At 39.5% G+C, this 20,409-nt stretch overlaps 1 protein-coding gene across 4 annotated transcripts in view; it reads right to left on the bottom strand.

Annotated features, from left to right (window-relative positions):
- The window catches only part of ERCC6 (ERCC excision repair 6, chromatin remodeling factor), a 75,413-nt gene that overhangs the window by 38,022 nt on the left and 16,982 nt on the right, over nucleotides 1-20,409 (bottom strand). For 2 of the 4 annotated variants that reach the window (XM_082423449.1, XM_082423451.1), the window contains exons 6-8: nucleotides 14,908-14,952; nucleotides 6,695-6,823; nucleotides 1,639-1,797 (exon numbers count right to left, since the gene is read on the bottom strand). In XM_082423449.1, the coding sequence (XP_082279575.1) occupies nucleotides 1,639-1,797; nucleotides 6,695-6,823; nucleotides 14,908-14,952 (333 nt within the window). The remainder of the gene's footprint in view (nucleotides 1-1,638; nucleotides 1,798-6,694; nucleotides 6,824-14,907; nucleotides 14,953-20,409) is intronic. The other 2 variants (XM_082423450.1, XM_082423452.1) reach the window with 1 other exon arrangement.

Below are 20,409 nucleotides of genomic sequence, written 5' to 3'. Positions count from 1 at the left end.
AAGAAAATCCCAGAAATCATTTAAGGAAAGAAAGACAGTCTTAGAAACTATCCAGGGCAGCTTAGGGCATTCTAGTTAACAAAAACAAAAACAAAACAAAACAAAAAAAAACAAGAGGTGCAGAGCCAAGCCGACCAAAAAGCTTATTTAGAACAGAGAAAGCATTTTTTAAATGGTGAACTAATGACATACATAGATAAGAAAACACTAAATGCCCATTTTCAACTCTGACTTTTCCACTGGGATGGAATGTTTTCACATGAAATGTAATAGAATTCCAATATCTGAAGAAAAAACTCTGCTTCAACACAACTTCCGTGTAATAACAACGGAACATTTAGTATTTAAAAATCTCCAAATACATTTTTCCCTTCCTACAGCTATATAAGTATTTCTAAAATATTCTAAAACTTCAAGTACTGCTCCCGGTAAGTGTTGATCTGCTAAATTAATGAAAAGAGTACGGAATAAAAGCAAAGCAATAGACTTTGAAGATTTAAAAAAAAGTTCTTTACTCAATAGTTTACGGCTCGTATCTGGCTCTCCTGTAAACATTTCTCTGACGATGAACCAGCGTGTGGGCAGTAACTCTCTGCTGTTGCTGCCTGCAGGCACACTGACACTCTTTTAAAGGGATCGCCAAATCACAACTTGTGAGTGCCTGAGGTTTCCAGGACACAAGCATCTGGTAAGTATCTTGCTGGTACTCATTAGGTCAGCCTGTTGGAATCCAAGGAGATCTTGGATCACCTGGGCTCAAGATTAAAGATCCCACATAATTTACCTAGCATTATTTTTACCAATACTGATTGACATAAAAAGTCAATTTACAGCTTAAACACGGAAAAGCTCACTGGATTTCAAGATAAACTATTTCAGTCCTACCACACAGAACAAACGCAGTTTAAATGCTTATTCTTTCAGAATATTAAAGTTTTTATAGTTTATTTAAATTCCTAAAGAGAATAAAGATTACAAGCTAAAAATATTTTTGTACCATTTTACAGTCACTTAGGCTTTGGCTTTAGAATTTATATAAAATTATTAAAGACTAGGAGAGGAAGTAGAAAGCACAGTAAGCAGACAAATACGTAGCTTCATTAGAAAAAAAAAGCACTATCTATAAAAGCTATCACGCGTAATGATTATAAAGGAAATTCTCCAAAGCTTCAACTTTCCCCATGAATAGACTTTGTACTTACTGTAATGCTCCTCCGGTCTCCTGCCAGAACAAATATTTTAATGTAAAATTTAATAAGTGGAACTAAAGGTATTATGTCTAATTTAAAATTCCATATTGTGTAAACTACTGATATTAACATAATTGAGTTTGTAAACAATCCATTTGTAGAAGCTAACCTTAGACACTGTATTGACCCAAAATATCTAGTGGGGCTCATCTGCAAAATGAAGCATCAATGCCTGGAATTCATTAAAAGTGTTACATGTTTAATTTCTCCTGCCCTACAGCTCCATTGTCTCGTAAAAATTTTCCTTTGATGTCCCCCACTAAAAGAATTAAAGGAATATTGTAATTGAAATGTCATCAATAATTCACAAGACCCTCCTCCACAGCAATACATCTGATGAAATATTAATTGAGCTCCACAGACTGACAGTCTGCAGAGGAGCACTTGCCTGTAATTTGAACCACGAGTCCTGATCTTGCTGTAGCTCAGACCTGCCAAGAAGGCAATTATCTGGATGGTCTTGCCCAATCCCATTTCGTCTCCCAGAATTCCTCCTGCCTGCTGGCAGTGCAATTCCCACAGCCACCTAACACCTGTCTGCTGGTACCTACAACAACAAACACCAACAAGAAACAGAAAATGGCAAACGGTGGATAATACAGATCATAACAGAAAGTACTCATGAATTAATCATTTAGCGAGGTTCTAGTACCAGTCAGAGAAACATGCCGGATGTGTGTTTTACATGAGTATTATATTTATAAGGTCATACATTTTTGATTACCTAGGCATAAAAATCACAAATTTTTCTTTACAGAACATTAACACATTTCTAATTAAACTGATAGATAGGGTAATTAGGGACTACTTCATTTCTTTTTCAACATTAGAAATAGCTTGGTAAACCAGCATAAACTTATTATCTTTTATTCAATATCCTTCTGGAAAAAACTGCAAATATTTTTAGTTATACAAAGTTCCAATAATTTTTCTATGAAAAGATGCATTAACATTTACTTTTTCCATCTGAACAGCTTCAAAAAGCAGGAGAGAGAACACTACAATTTACAGTATACACTGTTGAAAAGTCACTTGGTAATCATATTATCTTTTTACAGGAAAAATTAAATTTTAAGGCCATAAACAAGTCTGAATAATAGGGCTGCTCACAAAATTAGTACATAACATATGATTCTGTCATATTACTAGCAGATGCGAAAAAAAAAACAGTTTAAAGACTCAACAATACAAAAGGTCTTTTAATATTTTAAAGTAGAACTTGATTCAGGGACTTTATCATAGACACAAAAAGGTCAGAGCTATTAAAATCTTAAATAAGGAGTACAGGTCAAAGAGCAATAATATATTCCCCTCTAAAAACAAAAAAAGAGTTGGTATTTGCCCTTCTCCATCAATGGTATGTCTAATTCAATAATCTAAAAATGAAGTTAAAAAAGGAATAATGCAAAAAGCATTTTTGAGAGTGAAAGATTTAACACTATGGAATGGTATGAAGATCATATGCCAAGTAAAAAAAAATCTAAAGCAAAAATCACTTAAAAGACAATGAAAGCTAAAGAATTTTTTTTTTTGAAAGAAAATACCAAGGCTAGTGAGTTGCCCATCTTAAAAGAAGGTGGTTTTGTTGTTGTTTTACTGCCCAAATTTTTTTACTCTTTGGTATGTGATATGTCTACCTAAAATCTCATTGTGGATTTCAGTCCCTGTTAAACTAGTTGTATCTACTCTTCTCTTAGAAAGTATGTCATAATTAACTTTCCCCCAGTATTCTGCAAATCAATTCCAAAAGTTTGACTCTAGCTGTTGCCATTATTATCTATCATATAAGGAAAACTTTGAATGAGAATTTTGCTGCTTAAGTTTGCTAATTATAATATACACACACAGTAGGTACCCTGGACGAGAGGATTTAAAATCCAAACACAGTGAAGTCTACTATGGATAAAAGATCATTTAATTTGGGATGAAGGACAAATTCTATTTAACACGTGGTATATAATCAGAAAATAAAGGCTGCCAACCATTTACGGGGCCTGCTGCTGGGGAGGCACCTGGCCAGGTGAGGTTTGGATACAACCTCACAACCAGCCCACACAAAGAGGATCAGCCCATTTTATAGTTAGGAAATGAAGGCACAGAGAGGTTAAGTAACTTGCTAAAGGTCACACTGCTAGGAAAAAAATGAGCAAGTCAGAACTGAAATCCAGAACCTCTGATTACAAAGCGATTCCACTTTGGAGATAATCTTGACCAGCAGTTCTCAACCAGGGATGGGGGTAAATGGGGGGTAAAGCGGGTATTTTGCCCCCTAGGGGACACTGGACAATACCTAGAGACATTTTTGGTTGTTACAACTGGGAAAGTGCAAGTGTAATCTAGTGGGTAGAGGCCAGAGATGCTGCTAAACATCCTACAATGCACAGAACAGTCCCTACAACAAAGAATTATTCAGCCCAAAATGTCAGTTGTGTTGAGAATGAAAAATCCTCATCTAAAAATAAAAGTTGGTCGTGAACTACTTACATTGGACTAATCTCAGCTATGGAAAAAGATGTAGTCCAAAAAGCTCCCCAAAAAACTGATGTACGTTCAGAATCACTAAATTCCAGTCAATCAGCCTCCTTTTACTGAGGTACAGAACAATTATGGGACCAGCTCCTCCGGACAGAGTAGGGGCCAAAATCTCCCAGTGGCCATTCCAGTGTTTTCCCATTATACAACACTGCCTCCACGCAACACAGGTCCAACCCCTCTCTCTCTTTGGGGCCAATCAACTTAAGGAATCAAGAGAGGGACAATCAAGAAATCATGAAAGGATAAAAAATGGTGACCAGCATGGTATCCCAGAGGGAGTTAGGACACCTGGATTCTAGGTGACCCACGAGAGGCAGAGACACTGTGCTAGATGTTTCCTCATCTACAGATGTAATTTCCAAGGGCGTTCAAACAGTGTATGATTGTGCGTATAAGACGATGAACAACACTAAAGAAATGACTTCAGGAAAAATATCTACCAGGCAGCCCTGTAAGTCACATCACTACATGGAAATCCCCAACCACAGCTGGGGACATTGTACAAAGATGGTGAAGAGCGGCTCTCTCTTTCCATGAAGGCCCTCAGGCTGCACAAGCACACTGATTGGTAGGCATGTATCACTGGATGAGGAGTTAGGGGGCCTGGGTTCTGGTTCCAGCAGTGTCACTAACTGACTCAGGTTTTGTTGCTTTAATTTCCTAATAATAAACACTGTAAAACAATTACATACTTTAAATGAAAGCAGGCTACGGAATTCAGTTTTCAGAACCTTTGAAGACATAAAAATTACTCTTTAGGAAAAGTTAAAAGATTTTTACAAACTACTGTATAAGAGTAAAGAAATTACTGTACTCTGCTTCCCCCATGAGACTGAAGCATCACAAAATAACCACAGATAATTGGTATATCTTGGCATTGTCACATTAACCCAAGATTGCATTTACTAGTGTGGCTAAAAGTAAAGTTGAAAGATTGAATTTTGTCATCTGATTGCTAAATCACAGAGTCAAATACATTTTCCGGGCAAACTTTCAAAACAGAATTTTAAAAGTTAACCATGATCTTGCAGAAAACAGCAAACAGTTAAATAGATAACTGTACCTGCTGACTCCCTTGCGTACAAATATACCCTGTTAATTTAATTCCACAGAGTGCGGTAAGTACAGTAAAAATAGATCTACAGCTTAAAATTAAATTGGCCTGGCTAAAACCTAATCATAAAAGAAAAATGGAGACTCTACCAATCCTATTACTTTTATTTCATGTAGCAGAATAAAAGAAACAGAAGTTTCATAACATTTATGAAGTATTTAAAATCCTGTTTTTGAGAGATGAAAAATGAAAACAACAAAATACTTTCCAGGAATGTGCAATTAAGACAAATTTTTTTTAAAAAACGTGCATTTACGTTAACTACAATAGGGTTAATAGTCAATACACTAAATCCTATATACTCCTAGTAAGCCAAGTTTGGTTCTATTAACTGTGAAATTCCTTTGCTAGAAAATACCACATTTATACAAAAATGCACATTCAACTTGATTCTTGAGGATATTTGCCAAATCACTTAATACTCATGTAGAAGTATCCTGTCTTTGTTAAAACCAATTTAATCTATAATCTGGGTATTCCTTTTGCTAATATAACACTGATACTATTTGGCGTGTTTCTTAATAAGCAATCACTTTAGAGAAGATGAAAAGAGTTGCCAATAAATATTATCTTTATTTACCTTTCCATAGTTAAATTTTCATTTGGGAGAAGCAATAAACACAGTAGCCACCTCCCCAGGCTATAAAACATCTACAAAAATTACTAGAGATTCAGGTTTGAACTTCTTTACAGTTCTTCTGTCCAGTATGGTAACCCAACCAAGATAGTTCACATATTTAGGATTCAGCCATCCTATTATGTTTAGTGGGATAAAATAACCACTCCCTTTGTCCCCTCCAACCCAGGAGAAAAATTAAAACTATAATAAAAGCTCTTCGAGAGGAAATATAAAAAGCATGCTCTTTTTAAGGAGACATCTTGCACAAGGTTAGGGCATGGCTGACAGCTGAATCTATGAAGGAGATTAAACATAACCGTCTCAAAGAAAGAAGTTTACATCCTGCACCCAACTACCAAGTGATGATACAAGAGACAGAAAGAAGCTATTTAATGCTTTAACTTCCTATATGCATCGAGGAAGCCTTCCTAAAGCACCTTGTTTAGTAAACCCCAGGAGGACTGAGATTGAAAACGTGGCTCAGTATTTACATTCATCACGGAGACTCGCCTGGACCTTATAGGCTACAGGCACGCATCTATCACAGGGCATCCGGTTATCTGCAACCCTGGGCCACTTCACATATGAAACATAGTCAGTTTCAAATAGCAACTCAACCCTGAAGGTGTTTGCCTACATCTTCTCTTTTGATATCAGAATAACATCTACAGGAAATATTTAGATACACATTTGGTCAGCTCAAAAGTATTATACCCTTAGGTACAGTATAGGACACTCAGAAAAATAATCTCTACACAGTTTTTTATTTCAATATAGAAGTAAAAACCTCCCCAATATTGATTTTAATGAGCAACTCTTCTTAATTAATCTGATTTAGAAGTTAGAGGTTTGGCCCCTTCAAATTGCTAAGAACAGCAACAAAAAAAGAACTCGATGTAGATAGCTTTTAAATGTGTAGCTTTTAGTCTGCTGAGACAGGTCCACATAGATTCATCAGTTTATAAACATACCCAATGCGCACTTTAGTCAATTTATTACCATCTAATTTTAATGAACAGCATGTGGCTAAAATTTCATTTGACAGTATCTGTGTTTGCAATAAATTGTTGCAAGTACCTTAAGGGCCCACAGGTAAGTACTATGTAGTTTCTAAAATATTAATTTGTACACAATGGCTTGATGACAGATGTAAAGGAAGGAACACATGGCACATACTTAAAAAGCTTTTTGAACAGAAAACCCGGCACTTTAAAACCTTCGTCAAATTCGGCATCACTTTCCTCAGAATCATCTTCAAGCCTCAAACTCTTCTCTTTGTCCTGCAGTCTCAGTTTATTCCATCTCCTACCGTGAAAACAAAAATCATATTTCCATTATTTTGGTTCCAAACCAGGTTAAAATAGATAGTTCTAAGTAATACACAGGAAAAAAAAGACAAAATAGAACAGTCTTTTAGCTTTCTGCTGCCATCATTACCCAAAACACTGATATTCAAAGGAAAAAAAAAAAAAACCAACTGATTCTCTTTTCCTTCCTCCTCAATTCAATTCTCATTTGAATTATTATAGCTGCTCTAGAAATATTCCTGTAAGGTCTCATTTCATTATCAAAACTACTTGCTCCTCTCCTGGCATATCCTAAAGGGAAAATTTCTCTGCTAGTTCCTAAGATATATGAACTTAATTCTAGAAAAGAGTCAGTGAAAATTTCAATATAACTAAATTTATAGATACTAAACGTCATAGCTCCAAAATGACAACATAAGAAAAAATAAATTTTATTTATAATTACTATTTCTGTGCTAAAGATATGATGGTCATAGCATAAAACAGCACAACATCTTGAACATAAAGCAAATTTTTGGTCAAAATTACTATATATCAGATTCACATATTGATTACTTAATTAGGGGGAGGCATCAACAATATAAAGTACTGATAATTATACCACTGCGAAAAAAATGTGTCCACTAAATAAAACCTGAGTTATAAATTTAGTTATATGCTGCTTTTCAGATATGAAATAAGATGAACATTTATATTTCAGAAGGGTGACAGCATGTATGCATAACAAAAGAAACGTCTGAAGATCTGAAAGTATTAGCAATACAGCAAGGCTGTTGGGAAGGTGCAGCCATTTAGCCAGACTAATTTTGCACCTATATAACTATAATGGACACTGGGGTCACAAGTGGAAAAAAAAAAGTCAACAGCCTCATATTCTAGTCACTTCCATGATGAAAGGATGGCTTTTTTCAGTATGCATGCAACTGACACTTTGAATTTCACAAAATGGTGTAAATGAAATAAAACAATAACACAGATAAATGCCTTCCAAGCAGAAAGCTCACAGGAAGGGAATGAGAACAGCAACACAATAAGAAGGCATTTCTCTGCCACTGACTACGCAGGAGTAATAGAGAAAGTGTGAGGGAAGGTAAAGGAGAACATGGAAGGATAATACTGCACACGCTTCCCAGTTGGAGGAATGGTATGTTTTCCAGCACCAACTACCAAATCAGCACAGAGGCCAAACACAGCCCCGTGCACTAGATGCTGGAGGACCTTTAAAGCACGTCCTCCGATAAATTCTGGTCTTGTTGAAAATTTCAGCTCTTCAGAGTAAGGAAAGGAAGGGCTAGCTGAGGATCAGGAAGGAAGAATTGGTTGGTGATTTGAAACTGCTTCGCAGGGCACTAAGAGAACCTATAAATAAGCAGTGCTGGTGACTTCCAAGAACAGCCAACAAAAGAGACAGTATATGGCCAAGTCTAAGGAAACAGCTATCACATAACCATAAGATTTAATATGTGACAGTCTTTTTATGGGAAAAATTTAATGGCCTTTTTGTGCTTAACTTCTAAAGGTGATCTCTTTCTCCCTTTTATTTGTATTTTTCTTCCTTAAAATCACCATGCAATTGATGAAATGAAGTACCTCTAAGTGGCTATAATAGTCTCTGCTACTCTTCTGAGTTTCACATTATCTACAAATTTAGGTAAGTGCAGTGGTATACCATAGTGGTTCTCAACAGGGGGCAATCTGGCCATCCTCCGAGGGCAACCCCCTCACCCCCACCCCAGGGTAACTTGACAATGTCTGGAGACATAACTGGTTGTTACAACTGCTGGGGGGAGGGGAGAAACACTACTAGCATCTAGCAGGTAGAGGCCAGGATGCTGCTAAACATCCTACAACGTCCAAGACAGTCCTCCACAACAAAATGCTATCTGGTCTCAAACGTCAATGGTGTCAAAGCTGAGAAACCCTGGTATAAAGGTAACCCTTACCATTGGAACTTAGAAACCAAAATGATGTATAAACATTTTCCTAATGTATATATCTGAATTCCTGCTTCTCACTATCTGAAATTTAGCAAGCAGGCAATTTCAGATAATGAGACAGTCCTCAGTACCCAAAGTCTTACTATCAGAGCTCAGAACCAAACACCTGCATATTAAAAGATAATTGTTTTCAGCGAATTTGTGGATAATACAAATTTTGTGGAAAAAAATCACAAAACCTATCACAGCCACTTAAGAATACTTCATTGTGCAACTACTCAAAAATAATTTTACAGGAAGAAAAAGAAAAACAGAAGATCCTGGCTTAGCAAGTTTGACACAACGAGGTCGTGAAATATCTTGCATACAAGAGTACCACACATTACCCTTCATTGATAAATGATAGCTATTGCCTTAGACTTAGCCAGTTAGTCTTTGTGGCTGTTAAATTTCCCACCGCATCACTCTGTTTCAACAGATTTTCAGCTTCCTCCTCCTCCCTCCCTTCTAAAACATACAGGCATCATGTCGCCACAGAACACACAGCACCTAGGAAACCACATAAGCCACTACAGAAATGACTGCATTCCAGTGCCTTCCGCTTTGTAAAGAAAGATGAAAAGAGACAAATGTTTATTCAGTTTGGCTAACAGATGACTAAAGGTGGTGGGGGAAAATCATTATTGCCTACAAGTATTTGTATCATTGTAAAGACAAATCGCCCCAGTAGAATCATATACACATATTAAAGACAGAGAGTACCAGGGTTATAAAACCACATGCATGTGTGGCTCAGGCTAAGAGATTCTCCTGGTATATAAAGCAGTAATTCCTCATGTGGTTTACAGCCAAGAGACCTGACCGTCTAACCCGCGCACGCTGAAGCAGGGCAGCACCAAGTGCTGGTCGACAAGAAGTACCACGTGGCACACTAGAGGGGTGGAGGAGGGCCAGATTCACCTGAACTCTGAGAGAAACAGATGCCTTTCCCATCCCAGATGCTACCAGGGTCTAAAACTGCCCTCTTTAGTGTGCTTAACTTGCTGGTCCTACAGCCTGGCAGGCCAAGTGACCTGTCCAGCCAGCAGGTGTAAAGGGGGTGAATAAAGTGGGTCTGACATATGCAATGAGCACGGGCCCAAACCCTCAGACTCAGACAGCCTAGAATCAAATTCTACTGCCATGCATTAGCACTTCAGCCCTCAGCAAGCAACTTAACCTCTTTAGCATCTAAGTTTCCTCGACTCTGAGATGGGGGAACAGAGGCATCTACTTCACTGGATTTAGGGGAGAATTAAATGAGGTGCCACATATAAAGCACTTAGCACGAGCCTAGAATATAATAGGTGCTTAATGAATTACTATGTTATTATATATAATCATATCTACTTAATGAAATCCTCACACAACCCTGAGGGAACTATAATGTTCACTTACAGAGGAAGAAACAGAGGCAATGTATAGTCCAATACAATCTGCATGTGATAACGCAACGCACCACGAATGCTTGACAGAACTCCTGAACGTGTATATTTGCACAAAAACTATGACAGTCTGTCAAATGGATGTTCAGTAAATGACTGTGAATAGCATGATCACCATGAGTAAAGACACCTAGTCATCAGAAGGTACCTGCTGGAATATCTCAATTTAAAAGTTCTAGAACAGATTTGTAAACAGTAAATTGTCATGAAGTATGGCCACGTTTAATACAACAGTAACAAAAAGATAGCTACAGAATGACCTAAAACTGGTTGGGGGCAGGTCAAAATTAAGATCTGGACCCCAGTGATCTGAAATCTTAAATATCTGAAATGGCCTCGAAATGTCTAAATCCTGTTGTTTCGACAAATAAGCTAGATAACAGATTTTAAAAGTGGAGGGGAGGGTAAGTAGTCCAATATTTACATTTTTGGAAAAGAAATAACTTTTTCATGTTTTCTTTCCTCTTGTTTTAAAAGAGCCACACATGTAAGAGTCACAGCTGCAGCCACATAAAACCAAGCGGGCCTGGTGTTCTCTGGCAGGGTTTCCAACTCCCCACACGACTGCCGTAGTCAGCCCGCTGCCGACTCCACTGGCAGCTACTCAGAAGAGAACCCAGTAATAAACATAAACTTACAACTCCAATCAGATGCAGGCAGGGCAAATGCTCCTTGGCTTCGCCACACTCACGCAGGAATGAGAAATCAGCCCAGGCTGTGGGACCTGGGGCTGATACGGCAATAATGATCTGTCAGAAGCAACTCGGACCCAGGGCCAGATTGCTAGCAACGCCGCACAGTCAGCTGAACTGCACCAGAAACATACGCCCTTCAGTGGTAACCTACTGGCACGCCTTGTCGATGGAACCCTTAGGATACACCTGAGAAGTTAATTTATTTTCGAACGAGAATTTCCGGCATTTCAAGGATGTTCAAAATGCCGGGGCAGAAAAACATGGCTAGCTGCCCCTGTGCTGAACTTCAGAGCCTCCTCTCTGCGCACGTGCATGCCCCGTACTGCCCCCAACCTCCCTCCCCCACACACCTGTGGACCCTTCAGAGCTCCGCCCGAGTAGCACCTCTGGAAGACGTCGTCCCTGACCGGCCAGTTAGGCGTCCCATCCTCCAGGTAGGTGCCTTCCCAACACCACGGTACCTGGGCACACCTGACGTCTCCACTAGAACGCTAGCATCTACCAGAGTGTTAGCATCTTTTGAAATCCGTATCTGTCTCCCCCATTAGGCTGGGAGCCACTTGAGGTCAGAGACTGTCTCAGTCATTTTCGTATCTTTAGAGACTAGTATAATGCCCACCTCACAAGACGCTCAATAAATGCCAAGGGAATGAATAAACGAGGTTCTGAATTGGGCTAGGGATGAGGAAGACACCAGGGGTAGAGAAGCATGGCTTGAAAACGGTCAAAGTGGGTCCCTCAGAAATGGGTTCAAGAAACATCCCGTTCTACCTCCTTTATGGCCTGCCTCCTGCTGCATTTCCTACCCCTTCTACATACGTGACTTGAAAGTACTTCTCTGACCTGTAGCCACTGCCTAAACATGGCTGGGCCCACTGCAAAGAATGAGGCCTGGCAAAGGGTGACTGCAAAGCCAGGTGTTTAATTTAGAATTTTATAAGGAGGAAAAAAAAGGAGAGGAGGGTAAGCTCATTACGTTGAATGACAAAAATTTTGTAAGTTATTTTCAAGCCCTGATGTCTGTTTTTGGGGGTTTCCCAGGGGATTCACTTTGCAACAAGACTGGTTTTTGCACACCAGCTGATAGGAAGAAATCAGGAGTCCTGAGTTTGGGTCCAAGCCTCCCTAGGACCAGGTGGGAAAGGCTGAGCAAAAGGTTCAACTTTTTATGAAAGACTTCACCGTCTAGCAGAGGAAAAAAGAAGTTTAACTACCCTTATATTTACATTACTAGAAAGGAAATAATGTTTCTAGTGTTCCCACTTTCATCTTTTTCTTTAATCCATACATATAACAGCACAGCTGCAACCAAATAAAACGAGGTGAGTGTGTTATTCACTGGGAGGTTTTCTAACTCCCATAGTCCCTCAGACTCCAGGGGCAGCCATTAGAGCAGAACCCAGCAAAAAACACAGATTTCAGATACCCACTGAGAAGGGAAAACCAGATGCAGGTCCGTAACTAGTAAGGGGAGGTCCGAACTTCAGAAACATCATTTAACACCACTGCATTTGTCTCCTCGACCACACGGTGAGCCAAATAGGTCCTTATAGGACTAAATGAGATAATATGGATACTATACCCTTTGGAAACTATTTTTTAATACTACATACATGTCAGATACTGTAATTATTGGCAGGAGATCACACAAAAAAGTAAAATTGAGAAACTTTAGTTAATTGTAGGTTAAATGTGAATAAATAGTAACAAATGTCAAGACACTTGGAATCGCAATCTTGGGCAGGCAGGAGTTAAGTGCAGCCCCCAAGTCTAGAAGGCCATCATGCTACTGCACCTGTACTATCAGCCAAGATCAAGATCATCATGGTCACTCTAGGCACAATGCCCTACACACCTAGTACAGCAAGGAATGTGGAAACTAAGCCTTATAAGGCACAAGAGAAGCATCTGGAACACTGACCTCAGAACAGAGAAAACTGTGAGGAACCAAAGTGTAATCTTGACCTATCCACACTCAGAACCAATAAGCAGGCTGTGAGGTTGGAAGAATGCCCCCTGGGCAGATGTCTAATGACCCCTAGTATGTTCAAAGGAGAAATAATTTTTTATTTCTCCCCAAACAATTACTGATAACGTACTTATAGTCATACAGATATTTTATCACTAAGTGGACCTTAATCATACCAATAAAAAATGTATGAGAGGTAAGAAAAGCCTAACATCAAACAAAACTAAGTTTATAACAGCTAATGAGTTGCCTATGCATATTACATACAACTGTTAAAGTGCTTTTTACCTTGGAAGAACGTCACGTCTTCATACATATCAATATTTATATAAGCTCTTCCTCATGATTCTCACAGACCCTCTTACTGGCTTGATGGAATCTTTGTAGTAAATGTTTTACCTAGTGGGCATGCAAATAACAAGAGTAGCTAATATTTGTTGAGTGTCTGACATTTGCCAAATATCTTAGATGTATTACCTTTTGTAATCCTCATATCACCCTTGAAGAAGGTACTGCTAAGATCCCCATATACAAATGGGGAGATATACAAGACCTCATAGTTATTAGGGGAGACTGTGGCATTCTGACACCATGGCCTGTGATTTCTACCCCCTATGCCATATATTACCTCCTTAAGTTAACACTGGCTAGCTCTGGACAAGCTGTGTTTTGAAATTATATATACATACATATTATGTAAACATTTTTTAAATTTAGAGGCAGAAAACAAACTCTAAGTAATAATAACAACTAATAGCTACCGATGCTCACAGTGTGCTGGGCACTGTTTTAAGTATTTACATGTATTAAATAAGTTAATCCTTACAACCCTATGAGACAGGTTACTATTCTTAATCCCTTTTTCACAATTAAAGAAAGGTAGGCAGGGACAGGTAAAGCAGCCTGCTCAAGATCACCAATGTGAAGATTCTAACCCGGAGTCTGTGCTCCTAACTGTTGCATAATCTTGCCTCTCAAAAAGTATTTTCAAACTTCCGAAATTCACCCCTTTTCTCATAGCACCAGCCAAAAGGTCAATAATCACCTCTTTAGATGCTATACAGTGAAAACAACTGTACAAGAGCAAATCAAATTTTAAAACTTCAATTCAAATTTGTCTCAAAAAACATCAGTGCTAAAAGTTTGAGGAGAGGAAAGACGGCCTTCGTTTTTGTACGATAACATGATTCCTTCCCCACCTCACTACTGTGCAGAGTGGGTCAAAACTCACTCTTCACTGGACACCTGCCAACTTTTCCAAGTAACAGTAAAATCAGCTTAGTAATTCTTTTGACTACAGGTAATCTGGGCTGAACAAACACGTAAGATACACTTAATACCAGACAAACCGATATACAGGCATACCTTGGAGATATCACAGGTTCAGTTCCAGACCACCGCAACAAAGCAAATATTGCAGTAAAGCTAGTCACATGAATTTTGTGGTTTCTCAGTACATATAAAACTTGTGTTTATACTATACTGTAGTCTATTAAGTGTGCGACAGCATTATGTCTAAAAGAACAATGTACAGACCTTAATTAAAAGATGGTTAGCCAAAAAAACGCTAACCACCATCTGAGCCTTCAGTGAGTCACAGCAGTAACGTCAAAGATCACTGATCACAGATCACCATAACAAATATAATAATGAAAAAGTCTGAAATACTGTGAGAATTACAAATGTGACACAGAGATATGAAGTGAGCAAACGCTATTGGAAAAATGGCAACGATAGACTTGCTTAAGGCAGGGTGTCACACACCTTCGATTTGTAGAAAGCGCAGTTATCTGTAAGCACGATAAAACGAAAGGCAACAAAAGGAGGTATCGCCTATACTCAAATGCCTACACCAACCTACAAAAAAGGCAAAATATACCTATTAATGGGAATTATCAAATATTAGTAGCCCGAGATTATATATTAATAAAATGAACATGCCCTCTCCAAAATTTCAAGGAAGTCACGTATTTTGCTGCTTGAAATTTACAACTGACCTTATTGCTCTGTTTTCATTTTTACGTTGCAAGAGCCACCAAGATCTTTAGTGATTGTGAGGGAAAAGTCACACATCATGCAGTTAAATCATTTCTAACATTGGGTGAAATGTCAATCTCAGGGTCATGCTCCACTTACTGCAACATCCATGAAAAAATTCTACAACAGAAGCACAGTGAGGACCATCTGATTTTTAAAAAATACTCTCAAGGCACCTAGCTGGGTATTTAATATAGTTTGCATTTCTGTAGTGCAATAGGTTTTCTATTTCAGACAGATAAGAATTCCTTACAGATTAGTCTAATTTGCTAAATTGAGATACTCAGTGTTTTACTTTTCTTATCTGCCTTTTTATGGCCTATCTGGTGGACTTAATTGGCACATCTGAGCAGATGAAATACTCTCAGTTAGGAGTCCAGATCTCACAGAGTAAATTAAGACTGATGTAGACAATTTATGCACTGGAGCTGAGGATGAGAGGTGTGTGCAGGGCACGGAACAGAATTAGTCTTCATTTGTGTCTTAGTTTCGTCATTTAAAAGAAGCCAGGATGCTCTCTAAGAATAAAGTCCTTAAGGGAGTTAACTTTTTCTTCTCTCTTTAAAATATAGAGTCCTAGAAGAAGAAAAGAACACAAGTTTATTTCTTGAGAAAGAAATCAACTCCCAGAAACTGATGAAAAGAACAATCTTCAAATAATTATACTTAGTTTCTGGATCAAATCTAGATTAAATTTTTACCAAATTCAGATTTTTAGAGATCAAATGATCTGCGTTTTTTTTTTTTTTAAAGGTACAAGCAAATCAAGCTCTACACTGTATCAATAATTTGGCTTTTGCCTAAGTGTGACCTGAATCCGTGTGCAGCACAAAGAAAGATGCAACTGAAGGATAAACATGGGACAATCGCAGTGCAAAGGGATTGGCTCTAGGCAAAAGGAAGAGGAAGAGGCTCGGCGAAGACAATAAAATGGAGACAGAGCAGCTGAGACTGTGGTTCTAGGAGGCATGGCCTTTAGTGCCGTTTCAAGCAAAGGAATGGGGCCTGCAAAAGTGTGGCCTTGGTCCTCATCAAGCAACGGGAGAAAGTGATCACTGAGGCCATGCTTTCTGAGCCCAGCACACCAGTCCACACTGACAGACCACTCCCTCCTGACCCAAACCACCGGCTTCTCTACTTGCTGCTATCCTGGGCTAATGACTTCAGCTTTCTCGGCTCAGGTTCCTATCTCCTAGGGCGCTGTGAGGACTAAGCCAACAGATCCACATAAAGTGAAGCACTGCCAAGTGGTAAGTGTTCACTAATGTCAGCTATCTTAGTCCTCATAACAACCTCCTCCCTCCCCCACGGATACCACCCTTGCTCAGGCCTCCAAATTTCAAATCCAAGAGACTGTTTTCAACATTTATCCTCCTCAGCTTTACTCATCTCGGCATCTGAAAATACCGACAGCCTTCCCCTCCTAGAACTATGCATGTATACAGCTAAACCCTCCAAACCAGGATCCAACTCGCCCCTGGCCACAGAAGCCACAGTGCTCAAGGGAGAGGGTGATGAAGATACCATTTTCCCAGATGATTAAGCCTTACGGAGGCTTAGAAGATACTCTGTAAGATTTACACAATGAATGGAGCCATCTGACCTTTTTTAACTCAAAGTTATTCACGGTAAATAAAGTTCAAAATGGGGCAAAAGAAAAGAAAAACCTCTAAAGACAAAACTGTATTAGAAGCCAGTTACATCAACCGGTGTCACGACTACAGACGCGGGTTACACCACACCGTGAGGCAAATGCTATGCCCATGCACACCAGACCTGTCAAGTTTTCTAAAGTCCCTAGCAATCTCCCCAAATCTTCACCCAGCTGACTTGGGTCTGGGGTTTGGTCTCCAGCCCAGGGAGGTAGGGGCAGCTATGTCCTGATTCTTGGCACCACCATGTGGCCAAACATAGGTACTGCCCACTCCACCCCATTCCACAAATGAAAGGAAACTGCCGTTTACACAACCCAGTCCTGGCTTCAAATCCCAGCTCTTAACCAGTGAGATCATGGGCAAACTGATCACCCTGAAAGGGCCAAGCTAAAGTGTTTGTGCAGCCTACTATAATTAGAACAACTGAAAGATATATATGCATAGGATCAAAGGCTGGAATGAAATATAGAAAAATAAAAAATAGAGGTGTAGGTAGTTTTTTCTATCTTAATATTACCACAATTTCACTATAAAAAAACAAGGAATTATCAAAAGTGAAAGGTCAGGGGCAGGGTATGGGAAGCCTTCAAACTATCTGGAAGTACCAATTCAAATCCATTTCAGGCTGTGATCTCAGCAGCTTGGCCCAAAGTACCAGGTAATCCGAGGAGACTCAGGCACCACCTACTGAAGAGTCTGTTTCTAAATTCTACTGTTCCCCTGACTGAGGATGGGGCGGGGCGGTGATTTACCCCAGCAGCAATACCAAGCTAACCGGGCTAGAGTTGAGCATTACATCCTCAAACCCCAACATCCTTACCAACAATTCTTTCCAACCTCCTCAAAGGTTTCCTAAATGGGAACATCGTAAGGGCCTCTGATGATGAAGAATGCTACCAACCTCACCTCAGAATTAGTGGGAGCTCAAAGCCCAAGCACAGTGCCCAGCTCCTGCTGCTCCAGGCTAAGCCCTAAAGGTGCTCCCCACGTGATTCTCAAGCACACACCCTGACAAGAACCCGATGAACTGTTATATACAGCACTGAGCTGAATAAAGTGACCCCAAAGCTCCTCCCCAGGCCCTCTCCTATGTAAACACAATTGTGCAGGGTACATAAACGAGAAGTTTACAGAAAATGACATACAAACTCAATCTGCCAAAAGTCACAGCCTCAGAAAGGAAAAGAATATATAAAGTCCACTTATATATATCAAAGTAGTTCCCAAACTTGCCAGTGCATCAGAATCACCTGGGAAAGCCTTTTTAAATTACCACCTGGTAGTCCCACGTACACTTCTTGAATCAGCACCTCCAGTGGTGGAGCTCCCAGTGATTCTGCAGGATCAGCCCACGGGCTGGGAATCTTTGCCTTAGTCTATGCTCGTTGCCAAGGAAATACAGCTGTTAGGTTAGCAACTTAAACAATGGCTGGCAAATGGATATAGAAAGGAGAGATTCAGAGTATAGGTTTAAGTCAAATTATAAATGTTCTCCCTAGTTGTGCCAGCAGGAGACAGACCTTATCTGGAAGTGCATCCTCTCACTCGGGGTGTCAACGGACCTACACTCCAAGTCTGACCCAAGCAGTACGTCCACTGCTGGGAAAAGAGGCAAGAGTTGGTGACATTTTTTTGTTTGTTATATCTCACTGTTGGCAAACAGTTGGCATGTTGCTTGCTTCCCCCTGTTGTCCCCGTGCCAAGGTAGACATCACCAACGGATTGTGGCACTCTTTCCCAGGGAAGCCAAACAGGCCTCAGTCTCCCCCGAACAGATTACCACTGCCAAAGGTGGGAGCTGGCGGGCAAAGGCAAGGGCTTGTGCCTTCCCTGTCCTGAAGTGGCAGCTTAGCAACTGGACTTCTCTGCAGACCACGGCCACCACGCCAATACCCAAAGCAATCCAAACGAGACCCTTGAGGAAACAATGTGCCCCCAAAGCAATGCAAGTATTTTCCTGTTCAGTGATGCACCTGAAGTTCGGGGGTAAATGTGGCAAGTTTTTAACCTGCATCCTCAGGTCCATATCAACATATCTGAATGACCCAACAGACCAGGCCCAGTGCTGGGATGAACCTCCTCCACAAAATCTTCCCCAAATACCTCAGTCCGATTTCATTATGCCCTGCACACTGGTTAGGTCCCGTCTGTGCCCACGTCCCCTAAAAGACTGCAGATTCCTCACAGGAACCCCTAGACGCCAGTCCTAGAATGGAGATGTGCATTCATGCAGTGAGAGCAAAGATGAAGCAATGGAGTTGACCTCACAGCTCAACTGGAAAATGAACCAACTACACTGAGGGAACCAGGATTGCAGATCTCTGATCACCTGGCGGGGAAAGGTGCACGTATGAAATGTTTGGTCTTCTAGGCCACTCTGGGCTCACCAGGGACACATAACACCCAACACTGAATGTGTGTTATTTCTGTTAAGTGTTTGGCACTTGGAGCTCCCAGACCCTAGCTTTCTAAAGCAGCAATAGATTTTAAGGAAGACCTCACAACTGAGAGCCATACCCTAATGGAAACGTGAGTACCCCAAAATTAAAATAAAAAATAATGGATGCTTTGTAAGATCTATTAGCATTGACATGAATAAGAAACGACAGAATATTTGCTTCTAAGAAGTGGCCCATCCATCACGGTACATTATCAAAGGTATGAAAATCAGGGAACACCATTGAGGAGAAGCCTCCAAATGCAACAGAACAGAGAAGAAAGCAGGATAAAAATGTTGGAAAGGCAAAATACACAGGCATTTTACAAGATGGTTAAAACTCCCAAGACTGATCTGAAGTCTTGGGCTAAGTCAGAGAAAGCAGGATCATCTACTATCCAGATCCAGAAAAGGTTAAGCTGTAGAAAAGGCCTGACGGGAAATTCCCACTGAGAGTCAGCTAAAGCTAAAGACACCTAGTTAGGACTAATCTAGAGCTAATGAAAGACCTAAGACTCTCCAAGTTGAGAGAATAAAGGGGGCGAGATGTCTAGGAGTCACCCACTTTCACTTCTATGGGTTCAAAACAGCATTATAATTAACAGGGCTATAACCAACACATATTTAAGTCCAAAAGGTACCTACCTTGGGTACATATTCCTAAATTCTAACCATTAGGAGAAGCTCATTTTCTATGTTGTAAACTATACGGGGCTTTAGTCTTCTTATCCATCAACAAACCACTGCTAAGGTAAGAAATCCTAAAGTCTTTTTCTTCACTCAAGGGGATACCATTACAATTTCATTCTGTCTACAAATATCAACAATAAAAAATAACAAAGTATAGAGTGACTGGCAGTTTTAAAATATTCTTAATATGCTTCTCAATCCTGAGCATTTTATTTTCTTTTAACATCCCCCAATCCAAAGGGTACCAAAGGAGATGCAGTATAAACATTTAAATGTGGATATCTGCAGTTTAACAATTATCTACCTTAATAACTGTAGCTATAAAATTTTAAGAGCTATAGTATTTTGGTGGCAATTAAGAGTTATTGATATTTCTGAAATTCATTTGAGATTTTACTATAACTTGAGCAAAAAACTGGCTTCTAATATGGCTTTGGAAATAACAGTTTTACAATCTTAACGTTATTAAGAAAAACTTACTGCTGTGAATTTAAACTAAACCCATATTTAAAATTCAATCAAAATAATTGCTCTTGATCAAAATACTGATATACTTAAAGTATATTTAATATTGACTCAATTTAATGGGAAGAATATTCACTCCACTTATAATCAATATGTTGAGATTAACACTTTTATTAATTCTCTACAATAGTTAAGAAAAAGACTGATGCCACTCA

This window comes from Balaenoptera physalus (genome assembly GCF_965194825.1).
Source record: "Balaenoptera physalus genome assembly, chromosome: 14".
NCBI classification, from domain to species: domain Eukaryota; kingdom Metazoa; phylum Chordata; class Mammalia; order Artiodactyla; family Balaenopteridae; genus Balaenoptera; species Balaenoptera physalus.
Note: the sequence above shows the minus strand (reverse complement) of the source record. Positions and strands in the feature narration are given on the sequence as shown.